The sequence below is a fragment of the Heliconius melpomene genome, chromosome 2 (assembly GCF_056956725.1).
Source record: "Heliconius melpomene rosina isolate 202511_hmr_F chromosome 2, ASM5695672v1, whole genome shotgun sequence".
Taxonomy (NCBI): domain Eukaryota; kingdom Metazoa; phylum Arthropoda; class Insecta; order Lepidoptera; family Nymphalidae; genus Heliconius; species Heliconius melpomene.
The window spans coordinates 5,924,238-5,948,471 of record NC_140390.1 but is presented as its reverse complement, the minus strand read 5'-3'; the positions used below and the strand labels follow the sequence as shown (position 1 = coordinate 5,948,471).

At 30.7% G+C, this 24,234-nt stretch overlaps 1 protein-coding gene across 2 annotated transcripts; it reads left to right on the top strand.

Annotated features, from left to right (window-relative positions):
• The first annotated feature begins 325 nt into the window (after positions 1–325).
• On the top strand, positions 326–24,234 carry spidey (hydroxysteroid 17-beta dehydrogenase 12 spidey). Of its 2 annotated transcripts, XM_085199238.1 has the most exons (7): positions 326–568; positions 15,070–15,116; positions 16,929–17,004; positions 17,399–17,567; positions 19,632–19,800; positions 20,720–21,033; positions 23,312–24,234. In XM_085199238.1, exons 1-7 carry the CDS (start codon positions 415–417, stop codon positions 23,331–23,333), a joined length of 951 nt encoding a protein of 316 aa, XP_085055364.1. In that variant the 5' UTR covers positions 326–414; the 3' UTR covers positions 23,334–24,234. The 2 variants fall into 2 exon arrangements, with proteins under 2 accessions (XP_085055364.1, XP_085055373.1); XM_085199247.1 differs by lacking the exon at positions 23,312–24,234 and having other exon boundaries at positions 20,720–22,198.

Here is a 24,234-nt window from a genome sequence, read left to right as displayed (position 1 = left end):
TAGACGCGCTTTTTAAAGGTACCCATATCGTACCAACCTGGAGATACTGCCGCGGGTAGACCATTCCACAGTTCGGTGGCGCGTGGAAGGAAATTAAAAATTAAATTTAAATTTAAAATTAATAACAATAAAATAAAACTAAAAAGTATAATTCAGCAATAAATCAATATATTAAAATACTACTTCCGCAATTCACACATGTTCACATGTTCTTGAAAATTATACAAAAATGTTAGAGCGGGACAGCGCTCTACAAACATCTTCCGTTTCTCTCTGATAAGCGTTCCGGGCTTATCGTCCGGTTGCGCAAACTCACTTTCTTTGCCAGTGCGCATGCGTCAGTTCTGTCAATTGGTTCATCCATAAAAAACGTCTAATTAAATAAATATTAAATATTTACAGTTTTAAATAAATATGACTGCTTTAACCGATTTGGAAAAATTCGGCTTAGGCTTTGCCTTTGCCATTACTATCGTTTTCATTAAAAATTTTTGTAATTTATTGTATACTTTTGTCATCGGACCGGCGCTATATAAAGTGGATTTCAAGTCGAAGGGAAAGTGGGCTTGTGAGTATTGAAATTTATTATTTATATGTAAATAGACAATTTTTTCTCTTTTTTTAGTCGTTGTTTTTATATTATTATTAATAAAAAAGTGTACATAAAATCTAAAATAAAGTCTCGCATTCAATGTTTTGATCTTTCACCGTTGACCGTATTACCTATCTTACATATTTTATCGATGTCACGTAATTTATTATTCCGCACCTACATGTATTATTGGAATATCATTAATTTTATACAAAACGGCACGTAATGTCACGAATTACTGTTTTTAATATGAAAATACAAAAGATACCTATGTAAAGAAGAAGCAACTATAAATAAATAAGCTGAATGATACCGGTGTATTGATTTTTCATTTTAAAGGGAGTGACTTAGTTTTCGTTAATATCTTTTAGTTATAGAAATGTATGAATCATACAAAATAAAACTATTTAACGTTTATTATAACTTATAGGAAGCCTTATATACAACAATAAATAGCTTTTTCTAAATTAAAAGCAACAGATGGGTAGCTGTTAATACAATAAATACAGTGTAAGGTACCCTACATTTGCACTTTGAAAGTAATTAATAAGATTTTTACCTTTTTGAATAAAACCATATATGCACAACTTAACATTTATCTTCAAAAAAAAAATTAATATTCTTAAACAGGTAATAATAATCAAGCATATTTACTTATAAATTATCAATTAATAAAAGTAGGTGGTGATGTTTCTTTAATTTACTCAACTTCAATATAAATTTAGTATTTTTCAGTTATCTATTTATCCAGATAATATATAAAAATTAATAATAATGTATAAGTCTGTATCACAAGTAGCCTATTTAGTTTAATAATTTATTATTGTAGCCATTTCCCGTGAATAGTTGTGTAACTTGATTAGTTAATTATCTTTTTTTTGACAACCAGCTTGCTCTAATATTAAAGTTTTTCTTTTCCTGTTTAAATGTAGCATAATGTAGATTCATTTGCTTTTAGATATTTATATTTACTTATTATATATAATTATATAACAATAACAATATTGATTGATGATATTATAATGATTTTTCTACTTTACATATTAATTTATATTAATGTTGTTATTTATTAATATGTTATCTATAAAATATATAAAGCCAGTACAAGGATGTGACTGGCTTTTGTGTACGTTGTGAACATGACAGATTCTGGGTTTGATTTCCACTTGAGGAAATTAAATATATAAGGGAATGGAGTGTTTTAACACTAGGTTCTCTCTGCCTACCCTGCTGTGTGTGAGATATGGTGAAGCTATAAAATGTATGAAATCAAATGGTATCCATTACATAATCAATACTTTCTTTGAAGTGATTTTACATTATTATTTAAAACTTTCACATTTCTTAGCAACTCGTCTGTGATTTTTTATGTTGTGTATTCCATTACAGTTTGAAGTAAATTTTATTAGAGAAAACCTGGTGTCAGCACTCTATGCTCTTTTTCTACTTCCAAAATGATAGCCATGTGTTGTTATGATGAAAGATTATATATTTTTTTATTACTCTTGATATTTTAATATTGAAGCAAGTCTGCTATACTACACTGAAATATGATTGTCATTGTGTTCAATTGCAAATTATTAATAATATGCATTTACCTAAATAAATATTGAATAACTTAAAAAAATATTTTACAAAACTTTTTTTTTAATCGTGCCCCTTGAAGGCAAATAAAAATAAATATTGATGATTAATAGCACTGTAGATAAATGTTCATAACATTTTTAAACATCTTAGTTTCTAATGACGTAGGTAATTTACTCTTATGGCAAGAAGTCTCATAATAATTTTATGATAGATCAATATTATCCTTAGTGTTTAAGTTTTTTGTTTATTCTATTATGTTATGATAGTAAAAACAAAATGAATAGACTTGTATTTTATATAAATTATTCTTCTTTATATCTTTTGTTGAGTAGATAAAAATAAATGTGGACACTACTGCCTGAGGGCATAGAAGAATTGATATTTTTTTTTTATAATGGAATTTTTTAGTGATTTCTAATGATAAACATTATTTTTAAAAGTTTTTTCTTAATCTTTCTTTGTAATAACTCACACAAGTGCATAGCTCAGCTAAAGCCTCGCCAACTGTATGAAACAAATTAAAAAACAAATTAAAAAACTTTGTTATGCTTAGATTTTTAAAACTTCCGCCACGCGTCCTTTGTTTTTTTTAACCATTATATATAAAAAACACGATCGTAATTTCGTGTATTAAGTAAAACATTCAATAGCTTAAGCGGGCGAAGCCGCGAGCGGGTCGCCAGTATAGTAAAATCTATAGTACGCGAAATCCATCTAATCAGACCGTTTATATGAAAGTATTTTCAATACAGACATTTCCACTAATGAAACTCTTATCTAAAATCATCAAATGCACTGATGACGTACGTAGTGTATTGTAGATTGGATGCTAATGATACCCTATCAGTTAAATCAGGTGCCAAAATGCCATTATTTTTTACATAAGCAATTGTATATTTAAAATTGTAAAAGTGGGGAACAGAGTGTCTTAACAGTAGGTTCCCTCTGCCTACTCTAGCTGTGTATATACAGCTAGAAGCTGATTTATTTATTTATTTGTTTACGATTTCTAAAAACAAAATATGTTAAAGTGTTATTATATGTTTTCTTTCTTCATAGGTGTTTCCTTAGAATGATTGACAGAATTTCATTACTTTAATGGTATTTTTACTTACAACTACCCTCTTTTACTCGAGTTTGCTAAGATTATTTTATAAAGTAAATTAGAATAATTTAATAATTCTTCTTATTCTATAACCCTGCTCTCGAATATATCAAATTGATAAAGTAAATTTTAAAATTATTAAATTACTAAATAAATTAATAATATACTTCATTAAGCAATTCTTTTAAAATCTTTTTGTCATATACCCGTCTAGTAAAGTAAACTGAGTCACTATATAGATAACTCTTATCAGCTGACTTGTAATCTTTCGACGTATCAACATTTTTTTTGTTAAAAAAATTAAAAAAATTAAATCAGCTTCACGCTGTATCCCGCACACGGCAGGGTAGGCAGAGGGAACCCAGTGCTAAGACACTCTGTTCCCCACTTTCTGCCGAATTCTGGAGGCATGAGTGTTGAGTGGTAGAACTCAACGCCGCACCTCTACACCAGAGCGAAGAAATGGAAATATGAACGTAAATAAATATTTCACTTCCTCGTGTGGGGATCGAAACCACCACCGTCGCGTTGCAGTCACACACTTGCCGCTGCGCCAAGACGGCTCCTAATTTTTTTTGTTTATATTTATTAATATTTATATAGCACCTTTAATAAACTTATCATATTTATTACGAATTTGAAAAAAAAGCATTGGACTTAATTAATCCTGTACTTAGTAATTGTTACCAGATCGAGAAAATGAAATTGATTAATTTCCCCAAGTGGGATTTGAAGCTACGAAAGTCGCGTTTACAATCGGCCTCATTTAATTTGATCGTAAAAATAAAAAAATAAAGACTGTATACACAAACAAAATATAATTTACTAGTGGACCCGGACGCGGCTACGCCTGCTTCAACTATAAGAATATTTATTAAATATATTCATGAAATTATTTTCAATTCTCAATAGAATTAGTAAGAAAATATAAGCTCAAATAATCAAAAAGAATAATAAGTAGATACACATTATTAGAAAAAATTATCTGAGTTATTGAAATGAACTAACAAAAGAATTAAAAGTAACTAAAGGATAGGTATTCTTAATATTAGAAAAAGTACCCAAAGTTTTCCGTACGTGCGTACATAGATATCGACTCTAGGAAATAACTAAACATTTCTCTCTATTAAGTAGGATAATTTTAGCGGGCAATATCAAATAAAATAAGAAGAGAATCAAAGTGTATTTTAAATTAATTATAAACAACAAATAAAGTTTGAAAATGTATGAAAATTTATAAAACCGTCAACGTCATCTGCCCGTTCGCGTCGGTCATACTGTGCCGCCCGCTAGGTGGCTAGGTCATTTGGAATCAGTGACATCTCCTTAATTATTTATTAGTATGTTATACAGTAAACTATAATTTCAATCTAGATAAAATGCTAAAAGTGACTATTATATTTATTTTCATAAGCATGAATATCAAAACGTCGCGGTAGCGGTCGCGTAGCAACGACGGTTGTTATTAACATGGCAGAATAAATTGCATGTCAAATTAGAATGTACTTTAAAATATATTAGTATATATGTGTAATGTAATGTTATATAGCCTATAGCACTTCTGAAGAATGCAGCTTTCATACAAAACAAAAACAATGAAAATCGGACCAGTAGATCCAGAGATCTTAGCGTTCAAACAAACAAACAAACAAACTCTTCCGCTTTATTATATTAGTACTAGTGGACCCGGACGCGGCTACGCCTGCTTCAACTATAAGAGTATTTATTAAATATATTCATGAATTTATTTTCAATTCTCAATAGAATTAGTAAGAAAATATAAGCTCAAATAATCAAAAAGAATAATAAGTACACACATACACATTATTAGAAAAAATTATCTGAGTTATTGAAATGAACTAACAAAAGGATTAAAAGTAACTAAAGGATAGATATTCTTAATATTAGAAAAAGTACCTAAAGTTTTCCTTGCGTGCGTACATAGATATCGACTCTACGAAATAACTAAACATTTCTCTCTATTAAGCAGGATAATTTTAGCGGGCAATATCAAATAAAATAAGAAGAGAATCAAAGTGTATTTTAAATTAATTATAAACAACAAATAAAGTTCGAAAATGTATGAAAATTTATAAAACCGTCAACGTCATCTGCCCGTTCGCGTCGGTCATACTGAGCCGCCCGTAGGCTAGGTCATTTGGAATCAGTGACATCTCCTTAATTATTTATTAGTATGTTATACAGTAAACTATAATTTCAATCTAGATAAAATGCTAAAAGTGACTATTATATTTATTTTCATAAGGATGAATATCAAAATGTCGCGGTAGCGGTCGCGTAGCAACGACGGTTGTTATTAACATGGCAGAATAAATTGCATGTCAAATTAGAATGTACTTTAAAATATATTAGTATATATGTGTAATGTAATGTTATATAGCCTATAGCACTCCTGAAGAATGCAGCTTTCATACAAAACAAAAACAATGAAAATCGGACCAGTAGATCCAGAGATCTTAGCGTTCAAACAAACAAACAAACAAACAAACAAACAAACAAACAAACAAACTCTTCCGCTTTATTATATTAGTATAGTATAGATTATATTTTAAACAATTTTTTTGCTGTTACCTTTTGTTGTGTAAAACGTTGAAAATATATCAAAAAAATATTTATAAAATATATGTAAAACCTCGACCGTTAAATATAAAAATGCTTATTTTTTTTATTTTTAACATAATTTAAATATTTTTTTTTTATATTTATAATAAAAATATATAATATATTTTTTTTGAATTTATATTTATTGAGCTTGTATTTCAAAATTTAAAATTAATATTTCTTCGACGATAAACAGAGTAAATCTCGTTTTTAGGTACTTATTTCCTTCTTTTAAAAATTAATATAGGTATACGTTACTTACACAAATGATGAAAGACAAAAGAATTCTCTAGATATTGACTCTGCATCCAAATTCGTGATATTGCTTTATTATGATATTGCTGTTATTTATAGGACGTAGGTGCTCGCTAAGACGTGAGTTTGCAATATTCGACTTCTAAGGGGTTGTTTTTGGGGATGAAAGTTTGTATGAAACTTCGTTACTACAAATGCTAGGAGTCTCAAATTTGCCATAAACGTCACTTATAGAATTTAGGTACTCATGGAGACAGAAATTTATAACAACGTAGTACACGCAGGCGAAGCCGCGGGCGGGCCGCTAGTATATATTAAAAATAACATTTGCAGTTTGCCTGTGAATGTGTAATATAATTATTAGCCTCTTTATCTTAATATATTACATAAATATTTACTATTTACTTACTATGTATAGTACTATGGTCATTAAAACTTATGAGGTTATATAATGTAAGGTCATTACAAAAAAAATCAATGATTTTATAATATGTATATAAAAATGTATATAAAAACCTGATCTCCGGTTAGTGAAGTGATTAATACGTATGTACGCCAAGTTTCCTTTTAGGACTTTGGCTTTAGTAATAAAAAATGTTTAGATATTATAACAAAAGCTTAATTTGTATTTAATAATGTTGATATATGTATTAGCTATGGATGCCAATTTGGAATGATAGTCATGTTACTAGACGTTTTCTTCACCCTGCAAACAGAGTGTTTAGACACTACGCTCGCCTTAGTATATGCTCCTGATATGCTCTTCAGGGTACCCTACTCTCGTGCGCGTGATGCAGCTTCAAGCCATTTTAAACGTTTCTAATTGACCGGTTTCTACTAATGATCTAATAAATGCTTTATAAAGAAACGAGATGAAGGTTAGTCGAGTTTGCGCTTGTATTCCTTTAAAGCTAAGGTCTTATTGAACACTGTCCTTTTGTGTTTGACCTTAAATCGGTGTTTGTTTGTTCGAATCTATTTTGAATGATTCTCTCTTGTATTAAAGTTAAATCTAAGCTTGAGAAGCGATGGTATTCTTATTGGTGTGTCTTTCTACATGCTAGAATGTAATCGTCATCATCGACCTCTGGTGATAGGTCCTCTGGTGAACGTAGGCCTCTCTCATCAAGCGCCAACTATTATGCCATATAATGTAATAGTAGACTCGAATCCAGGTGCAGCTAATTTTAAATATATTTCCAACCACTACGTAAATTACTTTTTTTCTCTAAAATTTGAAATTTTTACAAAAATCTTGTAAATTCGACGTTTAAGTATCTACTATCATCTAAGATATTAAAAATCTAGCCAAGCGCTTTTATATATACAATTGTAAACGACACGCTTAAAGCGGATTATTATATTTAATTTTTTTTTGGAAACCTGATATTTCGAACACTGCAGCATAAAAATAAATTTACTTGTAAAAATTGCAAAAATGGAAGTTTATATGACACCTATATATACTATGTTAATATACGTAATAATAAAAAAAAACATATATATATAATATATAATGTTACCATATTTTTTCTCAGGTTGCAAAAATTCCACCTGTCTACATTTTTTTCCGTACATAATTGTTTTGAATTATTCATAATTATATCTTAGTACATTGAACAAATGTTTTATCGATTACGATTTCATATAAATATTTTATGAACCTTTACTTACAAATATTATAAAAAAAATACTTTGTATGTGCTTGAAGTTGATATTTTTAACATTTAGCAGCTGTAAGGATTTTGCACATAGCACTCACAGGGAACCTAGTTTCTCCGTTCCCCTATTTTCCGCCGAATTCTGGAGGTATTGCGTGTTCAAGCGATATTTTATTTCTTCAAGTGGGAATCGAACCTTTTCCCCGTGCTCTGTGACTGACCTCAGACAGCTAAAGATAATGCAGAATTAGTCAAAACGGCTCAGTATATATTAAATTATATTAATCTAACATGAATCATTTTCATCTATAGTTGATTATCCTTATAATATTAAGCTTTCTTCAGTTCAATGCTCCCAGTAACTCGTTTTCCTTTTTATATATTTTTTTTAATATCAAATTTATTAACTTATTAACTTAGGGGGCAGGCCTTCTCATGTCAGACATATACACCTAATGTTTTAGTAATAAACAAAACAGAAAGAGAAACTTTAAACTGGTTTTGAAAAAATGCATACAAAATAATTTTTAATTATACGCGTAACATATCGTTATTTGTGTTAATTGTTGTAAAATTATTATTTTATTTTGTAATGTAACAAAAACAAGCCTTAATCAATTTAATAATAATTATTGAAAAAAACATTATAATTCACTTTTTTATTTGCAACTACTAAAATGTCTTTTCTTTTTTAAATTTAAAAAATATCCTTTCATTTTCTTCTTCAAAATTGTTATGACCAGAATATTTTCTTTGCATCTTATACTAAAATGAAAGTTCGAGCTTTTCGTGAAACTTGAAATAATAATTATAATTAATATAAGAAACTCGAGCAATTAAAAACAAAAATTAAAGGTGTTTAGTTAATGAAATTTCCGAGATACCCTCCCTCGTGTTACATCAGCTTAAGTAATTTAGTGGAATTTTAATGGGCACATTTAACACGTGAATTTGGTGAATTATATCTGCGTTTATTAAAAATACTTTGCTAACATTATAAACATTTTGTTTTTAATTATGTAATTCTCTTTATAATTACCTGTAAACTGTAATACAAGTTATGTTTACCTTTTGTATCTTTATCTTTTACTAGTTTTTCAATGCGGCTTCGTTCTCGTGACCAAATGAGAATAGAAGGGTTGTGTATTATATTATTATAATTCTTACTAAGTGCCCTAAGATAACTCTTACCGCAGGTGCGAAATAGCATTCCTTCCTATAGCATTCCTTGATAAATGACTAACCAACACAAAGAAAAATCTTGATGTCTCCATTCTTTCGTCGATTCTTCAGTTTTATAATTAAAAATTAAATTAAATTAGCTTCACGCTTATCCCGCACACAGCAGGATACGCAGAAGGGAATTAGAGTTAAAGACCGTTCCGTCCGAATCTGGACGCACGTCGTGTTGAGTGGCGGAACATAACGCCGTAATTTGCTTCGACTTCACAGCAAAATGAATGGAAATATGAAATATTTAATTTCCTCGAGTGTAGCAGAACCAGACCCCTTTACAGTCACACGAATGGTCTCGAAATAGAAATAGTATTTAGATACTAATATCCTGACTTTTACGTATAAACTACCAAAATTCCATGTGTTAACAAGAGGAAGCCGCCTATGTATGTAATTTGATATAAGTGTAGCAACACTACTTAATACGTCAAATATTTGTTGTTATTGATATCAGATATCTCAAATACCAAACAATTATGAATAGAATGAGTATGTAATAGTTTCTTAGAAATTTCTTTTATAATTCCCATTTCGCCGAATTTTGTAGGCATTGCGTGTTGAGTGGCGTAACTTAACGCTATTATTATTATTGTTTTTCATACAATTCTCCACTTTTAGACCATTTTAAGGATTTTTTCCCAATTTCATTTATTTCCACTATCTAGGTAGAAATTAAACGGTACTAATAAAAAAAATAATAAAAAAATGCTCGTATTACTATACAATATCGACGAAAGAAAATTATTTCTTATTTAACCATTCTCTACTGTGAGAATCGAACCTACAACCATCAAACTATTCAGACAGAGACACCACCTAACTACATTACTACTGAGACTAATTAAATATTTTCTTTATATAAATACTTTCTTTTATGAGATTACTGCGGGAAGAACTGAAGAAGACGAAAGAGATTTAAAACATATGTTTATATTGTCAATTGTATTACTTGGCAAAGATATATTATATATCCAAAGTGGAAGTGGAAGCGTAGTCCCCATAGCAACATATTTAATAATCTATTGTGATATATATATCACATTATATTAATATGAAATTTTATTGAACTGGGAAAGGAAAAATTTTATTGTATATATTGTTATTATGATTGAGGAAAAATATATATTATATTTATTTGTATTATATTTCTATGGATGTTTGAAACGTTAATATTTTTAGTGACTTATTTATTTATATATATTTGTTGGTGTTTCTTTTGTCTTTATCTTTGCCCTATCCCTATACCGCATATAAAGGGCTTTGGGGGCTAGTGTTAAGAGTTAAGACACTCCGTTCTCCACGGATCGTTCAATTTTCAAGCCATTGTGATTTTTTTTCGAAACACTAAGCCCTACCGTATTCATCAGGTGGGATTTGAACCCGCACTTAAACATTATTTTACTTAAAAATGGCACTGAAAGCACATCGAAGAATAGCGTCCTCAGAAGAGTATAATGATCTGATTAATCGTAGAAACTTTAATGTTCCACTGCCTAGAATAGGGTCTTGTTTTGCTAGGCGTTTCAGTCCTTACGTTGAATTATTTATTTATAATAAAATTGCTAGTGCTTGTGATATTAAGCTTTGCTCGTTAAAAAAAGCTAGAACTAAAATTTCGTCATGGCTCGCTACCTTAGACTATAAAACCACTGAAAATATTTTATCACATATACAATAGTACCTATCATTATTCATTTTATTAATACTAACTGTAATTACAATAAAAAAAAAAAAAAAAAAAATCAAAATTTAACTGTTTTAAAATTTAAATTTATTTTTGTTATGATTATTTACCTCTTTACTGTTTTCTTGTTAAACGAGTGTCAACATTAGTCGTAAATTGTTAAGTCATATATTGGAACCCACGATACAGGAATACCTAGTGTGGGTACCACCAGAAGTAACAAAAATTGTGTATGTTATTTGTTAATAAATATCTTTTATTTATTATTATTTTTATTTTATTAGATATTGTAAACAAACATCTTACTATTTAAATTTCGCTATAAGATTCAAATTCCACTATACTACTGTAATTTGGCCTCGGCCGTAACTTTCACCGGCCGTAAGTTCGAGGTAATATGACCTTTAAATTTTAGAGTGCAAGGTGTACTTTTACGTAAATCCATTATTTGGGCGGAAGTAGAAAGTAGATGGATGGATTTTAAAAACCGGTAATATATATAAATATTATGTTTAATTAATATTTAAAAATAACATATATTTGTGTTTGTTGTAATGTTTTATATTTTTATTTCTTCTTAACAGGAGCCACTTATTTTGTATGATTTAAAAAAAAATCAACTTCACGCTGTATCCCGCACAGAGCAGGGTAGGCAGAGGGAACCTAGTGTTAATACACTCCGTTCCCCACTTTCTGCTGAATTCTGGAAGTGTTGCGTGTTTAGTGGTAGAACTCATCGCCCCGATTTGCCTCGACACCAGGGCGAAGAAATGGAAATATAAACGTAAATAAATATTTCACTTCCTCGAGTGGGGATGGAACCCACTTTTTATTATTTCTTCTAATACCTACCTATTAACCACTGAGCAACAAGGACCAGTCGTTGTTACCATTAGTAACAAATTAATTATTACAGCTTTTATATAAACAATATACTAATTAGTAATTAATACATATCATCATTATTAGCTTAATTAATTAACTAATTAACTTTCTATTTGTCTATTTGTGAGATATATTGTAGGTTGTATTTTTTAACTTGCGTCACGATAGGCTGTCGTGGCGCAGCGGTTTATTATCTGATTAAACACGGTACTAGGTTCGATTACCACCCGGGGAATGAATTTTGTTGATGTATATATCTAAGTGGGAGGATTATAGGTTCAATATTCTGTCAATAGGATTCTCGTAGGCCGTAAATAACCAGATTTCTAATTGCGATAAAAAGTAGAGAACGGAGTGTCGCATCACTTAATTGTCTAATATGCAGGAGATGTTAAGTTGAAAGAAAATTTGTTTTTGTTTACTTGTGCCTTCTTAATGATTAATACGAAACCAAACAAGTTTTAATACTTAAAAACCGGTCGGTTGTGAATTGAACTCGCTCGTCAAGGATTCCGTAGTAATTTCAAGGTTATAGGTCAACGGGACGTATATATTATAAAAGATGACAAACTTAAGGATGCCGGCGTATGCATTAATTTTGTATGAAATGAACCACATTTAGTTTTTATCCGGTGTATATAAATAAAAAAAAACATATTTCGAAAATGCTCGGTCCTATGCATTCATTTTGTATGAATTACAAATATATATTTTTTTTTTTCTTTGAAATATCTATAAATTTCCACATTTTGGATTTTATTCTTTTTTGTTTGGTACCTAAGCCCTCACTTCGTGCCAAATTTTATAACTGTAGATCCACGGGAAGTACCTAAAAAGTTTTAATTTCGTATCGACTTTCATAGAATATGCAACTAAAACGCTGCATAAATCTTTTGATTGCTTTAACTTAGAAACTAAGTATTTCTATACTCCAAGAGACCATAGACCTGAACATGTGATATTATCTTTAGCTTGATACAAGAGTTCTTGAGATAAATATTCTTGACCCTTGATCCTATAAGGGTTCCGTTTTTTCCTTTTAAGGTACGGAATCCTAAAAATATTTCTAAAATATATTCAAAGGTCATCTTTGAAAAGATCAATTAAAATATTTGAAAATATAATCACATTTTATGTAATGTGTCCTCACTTGGAGATTTTTTAATATGTAAAATAAGTGTCAATGCCATTGTACTACTAATTTTAATACTTACATAACGATATAAAGTATTTGTTTCAAATGTTTTTTTTTTATAAATATATTTACTTCTATATATTTTCATTTCTTCGCTCTGGTGTCTAGGCAAAGAGCGGCGTTGAGTACCGCCATTCAACACGCAATGCTTCCAGAGTTCGGTGGAAAGTGGGGAACGGAGTGTCCTAACACTAGGTTCCCTTTACCTACTCTGCTGTGTGCGGGATACAGCGTGAAACTGTTTTTTTTTTAAATCATAGAAAATAAGTGTCTCGTGGTAAGAACTATTGCTATAGTGAAGATATTTGTTCCCTATTTTCCGCCGAATTCTGGAGGCACTGCGTGTTGAGTGGCGGATCTCAAAACCTCGCTTTGCCTTGGTACCAGAGCGAAGAAATGAAAATAAAAATGAGAATCGAACCCGCAACCGTCACATGCTTGTGCCACAAATAATTAAATAATATCACAAATACATATGGATCAATTAACATTCCCAATCAAGCCCCACCAAGATCCAGACAGCCATGTTGACTCCCAAACTCCAGACGTGTCTGCTGCTCTAACTGCTGGCGTTATCAATTGCAAATTATGTAAATTGGAGCTTCCAACGTGAATTGTTGACTTGGCTTTATCCGGTGGATATACGATTATACTCTCGCCATGTTGAATTTGAAACAGAAATTAGATTTAACTTATTGGTTGGTACGCTACTATCATTGGTTGGCATGCGTTTGGGATGATGTTATTAAAGATGATTTAATTAGGTGTTTTTTTTTATTATAACATTGTAGGAGCGGATTCTGAGATGTTAGTGTTAGGACACTCTCACTTTCCCCATACTGTACATACGCTATTCTTTGTCGACCATAATGGGGAAGTGAAAATAATTTTGGTAAATACAATCATTGAGGTATATGTATTCCGCGCACAGTAAAATAGACAGAGGGAAACTAGTGTTAAGAAATTCCGTTTTCCGTATTCAGTTTCCGTCAAATTTAGATGGCGTTGCGTGTTGAGAAGCGAAATTCAACACCGCTCTGCCTCGACACCAGGGCTAAAAATTAATACGTAGGAAGGTTTCTACATTCAAATATATCGTTTATATTTTTCATATGCATTTATTTAGCAAAATTAAAATTCACATATAGCTAACATTTAGTTGTTAATTAATTGTAGTAGGAATAAATAATAAATAAATAATAGTGTATAAAAAAAATACTGCTCAGATATTTAAAATTAAAATATTGTTTGTTTCGGTATTTCCTTAACTTTTAACCAATTAAAAAATAATTGAAAATTCACCAGCAAAAGAATGGAAATTTTGGTAGCTAGAACAAGTGAAGATACTATAGTAAATTAATAAACAAGTTTTTTACACTTTTAAGCGAAAATTTCTGTTATCAGTATAATAACATTTTTATTTCGGGACGCCACACGCTCCAAAGAAAGTTTCTTTTGCCAACTAAAATCCTAAACTTTCACTGCAATGCCATAGAGCAGAGAATCTCTGAACGTATCCAAACAAATGGGAGCGAAGAACAAACCTCGGCTAAAGTAAAATAAAAACAGGTGGGAGAGCTAACGATATTCCTTTTTAACTTGAAAAGTAAATATATGTCGACACAAATGTTGATTTTATGTTTTTTATTTATATATACTATTATTATGCAGTTGTTTTATTGGATTTTCTCATTATTTATTAAGTCGTAGTCGTCTTGGGATGTTTATATTGATATTGTACCAGTCTGGTCTTCAAAAGTGCATCTTGGACTCTTGCGTTGTTAAGAGTTATTTAAGAAAATAATCGAAGTAAATCGTTATGTTTGGAAAAGTAATTACCTGTTTTAATTTTTCTTCTCAAATAATAGATATAGGTACCAAAAGCGCGAAATTCTGGTGAAAAATGAAGGTCCACTCTAGGCAGGGTAAGACGTGATGGTGAAAAGCCTATGACTAATTATTTCTAATTAAAAAGGACGTTAAAACAAATAAATGCAACGCGACGGTTTTGGGTTCCATCCCCACTCGAGGAAATGAAATATTTATTGATTTTTTTTTAATTCTTCGCTCTCGTACCTGCAGAATTCGGCAGAAAGTGGGAACGGGGAACGGAGTGTCTGACCACTAGGTTCCCACTGCCTACCCTGCTGTTTGCGGGATACAGCGTGAAGCTGATTTGATTTTAAAGATAAATGTGCGAAAAGCCGCAAAGAAATTAAATATTTAATATGTTTTCTTTTGTTGCAGTGGTCACGGGCTGCACGGATGGAATCGGAAAGGAATACGCCAGGCAGGTTTGTATATATTTTTTTAATATAATTTTTTGCTTGTAATAATTAAAAATTAATAATTATAATTATAAGTATCATTTGAAAATATAACATTATGTTTAATTATGTTAAAAAATTAGAACATGGCCTTTTTTTTTCATTTTTTCAATAATATGCTTAATTTGAAGTAATAATATTTATTAATTATCATTTAAAGTTTCGTAAATATATATTTTTGGAAAATATATTCAACAAAAAATGTAGATAAAGAAGTAAATTGGTCATAGAATTCAAAATTTTGAAATCAAAAAAATATCCTTATAATAAAATAACTAACTTTTATTTTTTTCTATAGTTTATTATTGTGTTATTAAATTGAAGGCAGACGTAATTATTCATATTTATTCATACATCTTAACAATACTTGTCAAGTTTTGAAATTATTCTACAATTGTTGAAGTGGATTTGATTATTCCAATATATTATTAAATATCATCGTCGTTATACCTGCGTAATAAAAAATATATTATATATAAAGTTATAAATTCTAATGTAAACAAATAAATTAAAACTACACAAGGCCAGCCGTGGCGACAGGTTGTGAGTTCGATTCCCACTCGAGGAAATTAAATATTTATAATTTTCTTTTCGTAATTCGCCACCCAACACGCAATGACTCCGGAACTCGGCGTTTGTCTTAATAGGAACGTAGTGTTTTAACACTAGGCTCCCAGGTTCCCTCTGCAGACCCTGCTATGTGTAGGATATTAAACGTGAAGCTAAGAAAAAGCGTCTCATTTCATTTTATTTGTTTACATTACTTTTATTAAATTTTGTATTAGAAAAATATATTATATAATAACTTATTCGACCTAGTTCTTATTCATTGTATAATGGTACTAGATGCGTTGATTTAGTTAAATTTACATAAATTTATAGATAAGCAGGAAACGAACTTGACTAGAACGGAAGAAATTAAAATTCAAAATTCCGTATAGTAATTAAGTATTTTAGCTTGAGGTCTATTGGAAGGTTAAATGTTTATTTTGGAATTTTATTTCTTTCGTATAAAAAATCAGCTTCACGCTGTATCCCGCAGCAGGATAGGAAGAGGGAACCTAGTGTTAAGACACTCCGTTCCCCACTTTCCCCCGAATTTTGGAGGTATTGTGTGCTTAATTCGGACTAAGATATATATTTTACGGTCAAAATAATAATTCAACTATTTAAAATTTTATAAAATGTCCCTAGCATTATCATGCTCTAGTACTTAAGTAGAGGGTGGAAATTAAATATATAGATACTTTTAATTTTTATTTTAATTTTAAATCTATTAAATTAAAATAAATTAAAAAAATTAAATTCTAATTTTAAATCTATCTATTGACCCTAACGCTCGTTTGCCTTGTCCTTTTACCATAAAAAAAAAAAAAAATAATAATATTATCCAGAATAAAAAAAAAACAATTGTGAAACTTATTACTACTACTTAATATATTTGATGTATAGATAGATATCTAATACTGGTAAATTCAATATCACCAGGGTACCGGACTCTTAACAGTGGTTGTTAGACTCTCTCTCTGAGGAATGGTTTGTTTATTATTAGCGGAAAGCGGAGAAAAATATTAATAATGAAATGAATAAGATTAATTTACGATATAACGATATAATGTACGATAAAGACGAATTCTCCCTTCCCCATTAAAAAGACTCCTTTCCCATTAAAATATTTTCCTTTTTAATGTCTTAACATAAGGTTCCCAGGTTCCCTCTGCCTACCCTATGTGGATACGGTGTGTAAAAAAAAAAGTACAAATATGCTCTTTGTTGCAGCTGGCATCACGTGGTTGTGATATCATTCTAGTCAGTCGATCTGTGGACAAATTGAAGACGACGGCAGCGGAAATTGGTAAACGTTTAATTTTAACTATTTTACATATATTGTAATAATTACTTAGTATTTTTTCATAGACTAAATGTGTGAAGTAGGTTTTGGGTTCGATTCCCACTCGAAGAAATGAAACAATTTTCATTTCTTCGTCGCTCTGGTAACGAGGCAACGCGCGACGGTAAGCCCGACGTCTCAAGAGCAAATGCCTCCAGATTTTAACGGAAAGTGGGAAACAAAAGTATGTAAATGGAGACAGAGTGTTTCGACACTAGGTTCTCAGGTTTCCTCTGCCTACCTGCTATGTGTACATGAAGCTAAATAAAAATATAATATGAACGTCCATAATGGATAAAAAATGCAAACATAAACTCTTTTTTAATTAAAACGTTACTTACAATAATAATTTTCACAGAAAATGACTTTAAAGTGAGCACAAAGATAATCCAAGTGGACTTCTGCGACGACGAGAGCATTTACGATAAGATATCTAAAGAGATTGCCGATCTAGAGATAGGCACTCTCGTGAATAATGTCGGCATTTCATATTTATATCCTGAATATTTTTTGGATGTACCCAATTGGTAAGTTTCTGTTGTTTCTGTGGTTTCTTTACCTATCTATACTAATATAATAAAGCGGAAGAGTTTGTTTGTTTGTTTGAACGCTAAGATCTCTGGATCTACTGGTCCGATTTATTATGTTTTTGTTTTGTATGAAAGCTGCATCCTTCAGAAGTGCTATAGGCTATATAATATTACATTACACATATGTACTAATAAATTAAAATACTTTCTAATTTGACATGCAATTTATTCTGCCATGTTAATAACAACCGTCGTTGCTAAGCACCGGTTTGCAAAGTTTTTTTGTTGGTTTAAGAAAACGTCACCCAAAATGAAATTATATTATGATATTCATCCTTATAAAAATAAATATATTATATAATATTTAATAAATATTCTTATAATTCAAGCAGGCGTTGCCGGGTCGGGGCCACTAGTATAGATATATTTATTTTTGACACAGAGACGCTTACAACGTTCTTGTGGGTTCGATTCCTCCAAGAATATTTTCTTTTTCTATCTCCGATAATAAGACGAAACGCGGATTTGAGTTACGCTAAAGATTATTAATTAGGATATGTTAACATTAGTAACTGATAAGCATAGATAAAAATAAGTAAATATATGTAAGATAAATCATAAAAATAGTTTATTTAACGTAATAATTAATCTTTGTACATCATTAAATCTATTTTATTACTTTTTGTTCATTTTTATTCATATAATAATAATAAACAGTAAATAACAAGGAAATGTGAAGGTTAGTCTTGTTTATTATACAGTGTTTAGTGTATTCACCTTTAAAAGTCATTTATTTTTTTTTATTTAAAGCTGAATTTTTAACCGACTTACGTAAAAGGAGGATGTCAGTTTTGGATTGTATTTTTTTATTTTTGTTAATTCCAGAATTGACTTTAGATTTGAGATACAATTAAATTAACTCTATAATGACAAAAAAATGTATCATTGTAAGAGTTTAGGTCACGGATAAGATTTTTATTTCCTGATAATTTTCATTATATTTTTTATAAATAGCATGTTTTTCAAATAAAAATAAGAGTAAAAAAATATATAAAAAAAATACGATTATTTTCAACTTTAAAAGTTCTTTTTAAAAATACAATATTTCCTAAAATATTTTAGACCACCGATAGTTGCTTTTAATATCAACCGATTGAAAATTGAACAGAAACCGCGTTCAGAACGATATTCGAAACGAATGGCGGCAGGTGTTCCTGTAAATAAGTGAAATTGAAATATTATACCTTCTATGCTAACCTAGGTCCTAGTGTTTGGAAAGTGAGAATCAATGGCTAGAGAGTTATTGGTTCCAACAACTTGTGGGTAGTTAGAAAAAAAAAGATTAAGAAGATTTTTTTATATAAATTTTAAACGAACGAGTTTGAACCTGTGCTTCTTGAATATTTTTGAAAGTGTTATTTTATACTTAAGAAAGAACAGTTTTTTTCTAAAAAATATATAGGGGATGGTTAGTTGTGGCTTTGATTCTCATTGTTGGGAATGTTCAAATTGTTAATTTTTATGGCTTCGTAAGAATAAAATGCACCTCTAATTTTATGGTGCTTAATGTCTATGCCATGAATAGGACCTGTCTTTCGATTCCAATATCTTACAGTTATTTTAATGGAATATCGTTATAATTAAGAGTTACCTCACATAATTGTCATCGTTTCTAGAACTTTTCGCTAATCTACCAACGTCCTACTGGAAACTCAAGTACCTATTCGAAGGCGATAAACTGCTAAAACAATACGCGGTGTTGAGTACCGCTATTCAATGTCTCAAATATCAGTAAAAGGAAAGAACTGGGTTTTTTCGGCGGTTTTCTCCTCTGCTTCTTCTTCCTGGCATTAATCCCGGCTATTGCCAGGGTCTGTCTTCCTACTCAACCTACTCCACTTTGCAAGATCTTTTGCGGCCTCGGTGGTTAGACCTCTCAGATTGGCTCTCATCTCTCGGTTTTCTCCTCTGCTATCTATCTATATATAGGAGAAATCAAGGAACTGTTAAAAAATATAACTTAACGCAATACATATTATAATTTATCTGTTTTGCCACCAGGGAGCAATCAATCGGCAATATCTTAAAAGCTAACATGGTATCTGTGACGCGGATGACTGGCATGGTCTTACCCGCTATGGTGAAACGTGGGAAGGGTGTGGTCGTTAACATAGGATCTGGATCCTCTATGATACCCAGCCCTCTTCTTACTGTATATGCTGCTTCTAAGGTATGAGAATACATATTTTATTACTTTTTTTTATTGAAAATGTTGTAAAATTTGAAAAATCCAGCTAGGATTCGAACCCACGCCTATCGGAAATCATTTAAGCGCTATATATAAGAAGAGAGAGAATACTGTTTCTTTAGTTTAGTTTAGTTTTAACATTTTTATAGTGTTAATACACTTATAAAGTGGAATAATACTTTTTGAGAAAACAAGAATATTTTGAACGTGATGGGATTTGAATAAGTTTTTTTTTTCTTAAAATATTACAATCGTGTGAGTGTGTAAATTTAATTTTATATATTTTTTTGCTATCGAATTTCAAAAAGTAATTAAAATATTTATGTTCTTGACGTCAATAAAGATTTATCAATGTACAATTAACGAGAATATTTTAAGCTTGAAATGAAAAACCTCTTAAATTACAATAAATATTATATTATTCACATTCCTGCCAAAAAATCCTCCTCCTCCAATTTTTTTGAGACATTCGCTATTGAATGGTGAAACTCAACGCCGGCCTTTTGCCTTGGTGCCAGAGCGAAGAAATGAAAATATTAATAAATAATAATTTATTTCTCCGAGTAGGGATCGAATCCACAACCGCCGCGTTACAGTTACACATACATACAAATCAATTATATACATATATACAATATTACTTGTTATATATGTAAATTAACTTCCACAAGGCTATACCTAATCTAGTACTGATTTAGTCGTATACGTACAGCAGGTAGTTCCGATGTCTCGTGGCCGCACTGAAGTTAGCTGGAGATGGACTGCGCAGTTTTCATTTTAGGATTTTTCTCCCACTCTTGATAATTAGGATCCCGACTCTACAATGCGCATAGCTTACAGCCTAACTTCAAGGCGGCCACGATACATTAGCTGTATTATATAACATAACCCTCTCTTACAGGCTTTCGTGGACAAGTTTACTGAAGGGCTCGAAATGGAATACTCCAAACAGGGTATTATTATACAATGCGTGTTGCCCGGCTTCGTCTGCTCCAATATGTCCGGCATCCGTCGCAGTGGCCTTATGGCACCCACTGCCAAAACATTCGTCAAATCTGCATTGTCTTTGGTCGGAATTACTTCTAGAACACCTGGATACTTCCCTCACGTGATTTTCTTCGGCGTAGTCGAGCAGTTGAATTGTATTTCTAGTCAATTTGTCACATGGCTAACCGTCCGCACAATGGAGAACACACGCAGGAAGGCCATCAGAAAGTACAAAAAACAGTAATTTACGGGTTTACGGGAAAGCTATACTAATATTATTATATTTAATATTTGTGTATAGATTTAGCACTGCATGCTCTAAGCCAAAGAAGCGCTTGTCAGATATTTAGGTTGTACTTCCTTTAGTATATTTGGTTAGGTAGATAAATGGTAATACTCCATAATTACGTCAATTTATTTAATATTTAACTCAATTTTTGTCAAAATGGTTGGCACTGTATAACAATAATTTTACAATTTTTTTTACAAATTTTCAACGTTCTCCTTAAGATTTTCATATCTTTTTAAAATATGAACTTCAAGCCAAACCTCATGAAATATTCCTATATTATTAACTTGTACATACATACTCTTTTCGACATACTCGTTTACTCAAACTGTACTATAAGCAATGTCTTCTCAAATCTTTTGGTGTCTAAAAATATATATTTTAGTTATATCTATAATATTTATTTGGGGTGGGCAAAGATATTCTAAAGCTCAAATAATTACATAGTCTAACTATTAAGTAATTAAAATTAAAACACAAGAATCTTCATCTTAACAAAGTTGGTGTTTGTCTTGCGTTTTTCTTTTAAGTGGCTCTAAATACCATTAGGAAGATAAGGCTTATTAAAAATATAGATGTTTTCCGGGCTAATTAGATTTAGTAATTAATAAGATATAAAATAGTCCATAAGAGAATGGAGAAAAAAAAATGGCATTTAATCCAATATTCGCTATGCCCACCTCGTAAAAATAGATGCATGATAAAATATCAATTATCATAATTGATATTTCAAAACCCCCGACACAAAAACCTTTTAAAAGGAAAACAAACAACTAGAAAAGAGCTGATATTCTTCAAACGACGGAACCGACGTTTTCTTAAATCATAAGTAAGAACACGCGATTCCATTCGAGTCACCTTTTAAACGAAAAAACTAAATCAGAACTGGTTCATCCATTTGGAAAAACAAACTCATGCAGTTATAATTTAGTTTTTTGCGTCGGGGGTTTAAAAAATGGAGTTAATTAATTATATTTACTGATAATCAACGTCGTCGAGTTTATCAAACTATTTGTGTCTAGGATTTTTGTTTTAATAGTAAATTAGTAGTTGATGGGATGTTTAGAATTTAAGATATTCAACAATTAAAAGGTTTAAAACTGATATCGCTGTTTCATTAGTGGGCTTTTGGTGACGGTACTAATAAGTGTAAATATGAACATAAGTTCGATTCCCACGAGAGGGAATGAGCTATTTTCTTCGCCCTCTAATAAAAACAGCGCGGCGTTTAGTTCCGCCGCTCAACACATAATGTCTCGAAAATTGGGAAGTGTTTTAACATGAGGTCCCCTCTGTCAACTCTGCTGAAGTAAATGTAAATTTCATGGGATTGTTCGATTTCGACGTTCATATCCCAATTTTGTTATGATATTATGTTCTATATGAGGGTAGTATCGTACAAAAGGGTGCAACTGTAAACGGTTGTAATGGTTGTGGCTTCGATTCCCAGTTGTGGGAATGAAATATTTAATACTTCTTAGCTCTGGTGACGAGGCTAAACGCGGCGTTGAATTCCTCCACTCTACTCACAATGCCTCCAGAATTCGGCGGAAAGTGTGGAAGAGAAGTGTCGACATCGGAACGGAGTGACTTAACACTAGGTTCCCAGGTTCCCTCTGCCTGCCCTGATACGTGCTTGATACAGCGTAAAAGGTAAAAAAAGTTAACATTGTGAAAAAAGACGAAGAAAAAATAAGGGTTCTGTTTTTGTATATAAATGGTGGTTTTCTATAATCTAGTGAGAACCTAACAAATCAAACCATTTCGAGTTGTAAATATGTATTGTAAAATATTTAGAATATTTGTAAATAATATAAAATAATATATCTGTATATAATTTTGGATTTAGTCAATAATTTCATTTTATATATTCATTTTTTTAACAGTTTCAGGACAATTACGTGGTGTGAGTTTGTGTACAAATATTTTTTTCCAGCAACACGCTGTACCCCGCACACAGCAGAGTAGGCGGAGGGAAACTAGTGTTTTAACACTTCGTTCCCCATTTCTCGATAAATTCTAGGGCATTGTGTATTGAGAAGCGAAATGAATACCAGAGGGAAGAAATGAAAATATTAAACATTTCCTCCAGAGGGAATCGAACCCAAAACCACTCACGTGCGCCATGCCGGCATTTATGTATGTACATATATAATGTGGGATTATCTTAAGAAAAACACATTATAAATTATCTAATTATTTTATATTTTTTTACAGGAAAACAAAAATGGACGCCTGATGTTAATGTTAAAAGTATTCTATTATTCAAAGTCATTATAAAAAATATGAATAAAATATTTTCATGTGAAATGTATTGTTTGTATAGAGCACGGATATTTATAATAAAATTAATGGGACATTATATCTAATGATAATTTAAATTTAAATTTAAATCTAGTGGAATATGTTTTTTTTTTATGATAATTTGTTTAAAAAAGGTATATTTTAAAATGCTATGTCAAAATCGCTCAAAATATTCCAGAAGACTAATTTAAATATATTATACGCGAGCAAAGCGGAGTTGCAACGTGATAACGGTGATGTGGTAGCGGGTTCTGTTCACTTTTTCTCTATTAGGTATTATTTTTATACGAAAACACTATAAAATACTTCTAGGGAAACTTCAAAATTGTATAAGGTCTAACAGACCTTTCATAATTTTCTTGATGTATACCTATTAACCATTTTAAATTTGGTTACAATTTTTAACCGACTTCTGTAAGAAAAGGAGGTTATCAATCCGACTGTTTTTTTTTTTTTTTTAACTTAACTGTCTCTATAAAACTATATTAGGCAGTAAATACTATGCCCCGTATTTATAAACTACTTTCAAGTTTGAATTCATATATTTATGAATTAAAACGTCATCTCAAGATCGACTTCACTTGAGAGCGGTTTATAAATACGGGCTTAAATATAGCCAACGGTGTTAGTAAAAGCCAGCGTTGAACGCCGCAATTCAACACACAAAGTTCCGCGGAGAACGAAGTGTCTCGCTAATTCTAGTAAAGTCTCTAAAGAGTCGAACATGTTTTTAGTGAAGGAATGTATAATTTAGGTGCCAAATATAAAATTATATTCTTATTTTAAGATATTATTTAATAAAAAATCGTTATGTATAAATTAAAAGCAAAAAATAA

What these genes read in the sequence shown, in the direction of transcription:
- spidey (XM_085199238.1), top strand. Translation starts at nt 415, where the DNA reads ATGACTGCTTTAACCGATTTGGAAAAATTCGGCTTAGGCTTTGCCTTT. An exon ending in GACGACGGCAGCGGAAATTG is followed by an intron (nt 17,005 to 17,398) that starts GTAAACGTTTAA and finishes TAATTTTCACAG; the next exon opens with AAAATGACTTTAAAGTGAGC. An exon ending in CTGTATATGCTGCTTCTAAG is followed by an intron (nt 19,801 to 20,719) that starts GTATGAGAATAC and finishes CCTCTCTTACAG; the next exon opens with GCTTTCGTGGACAAGTTTAC.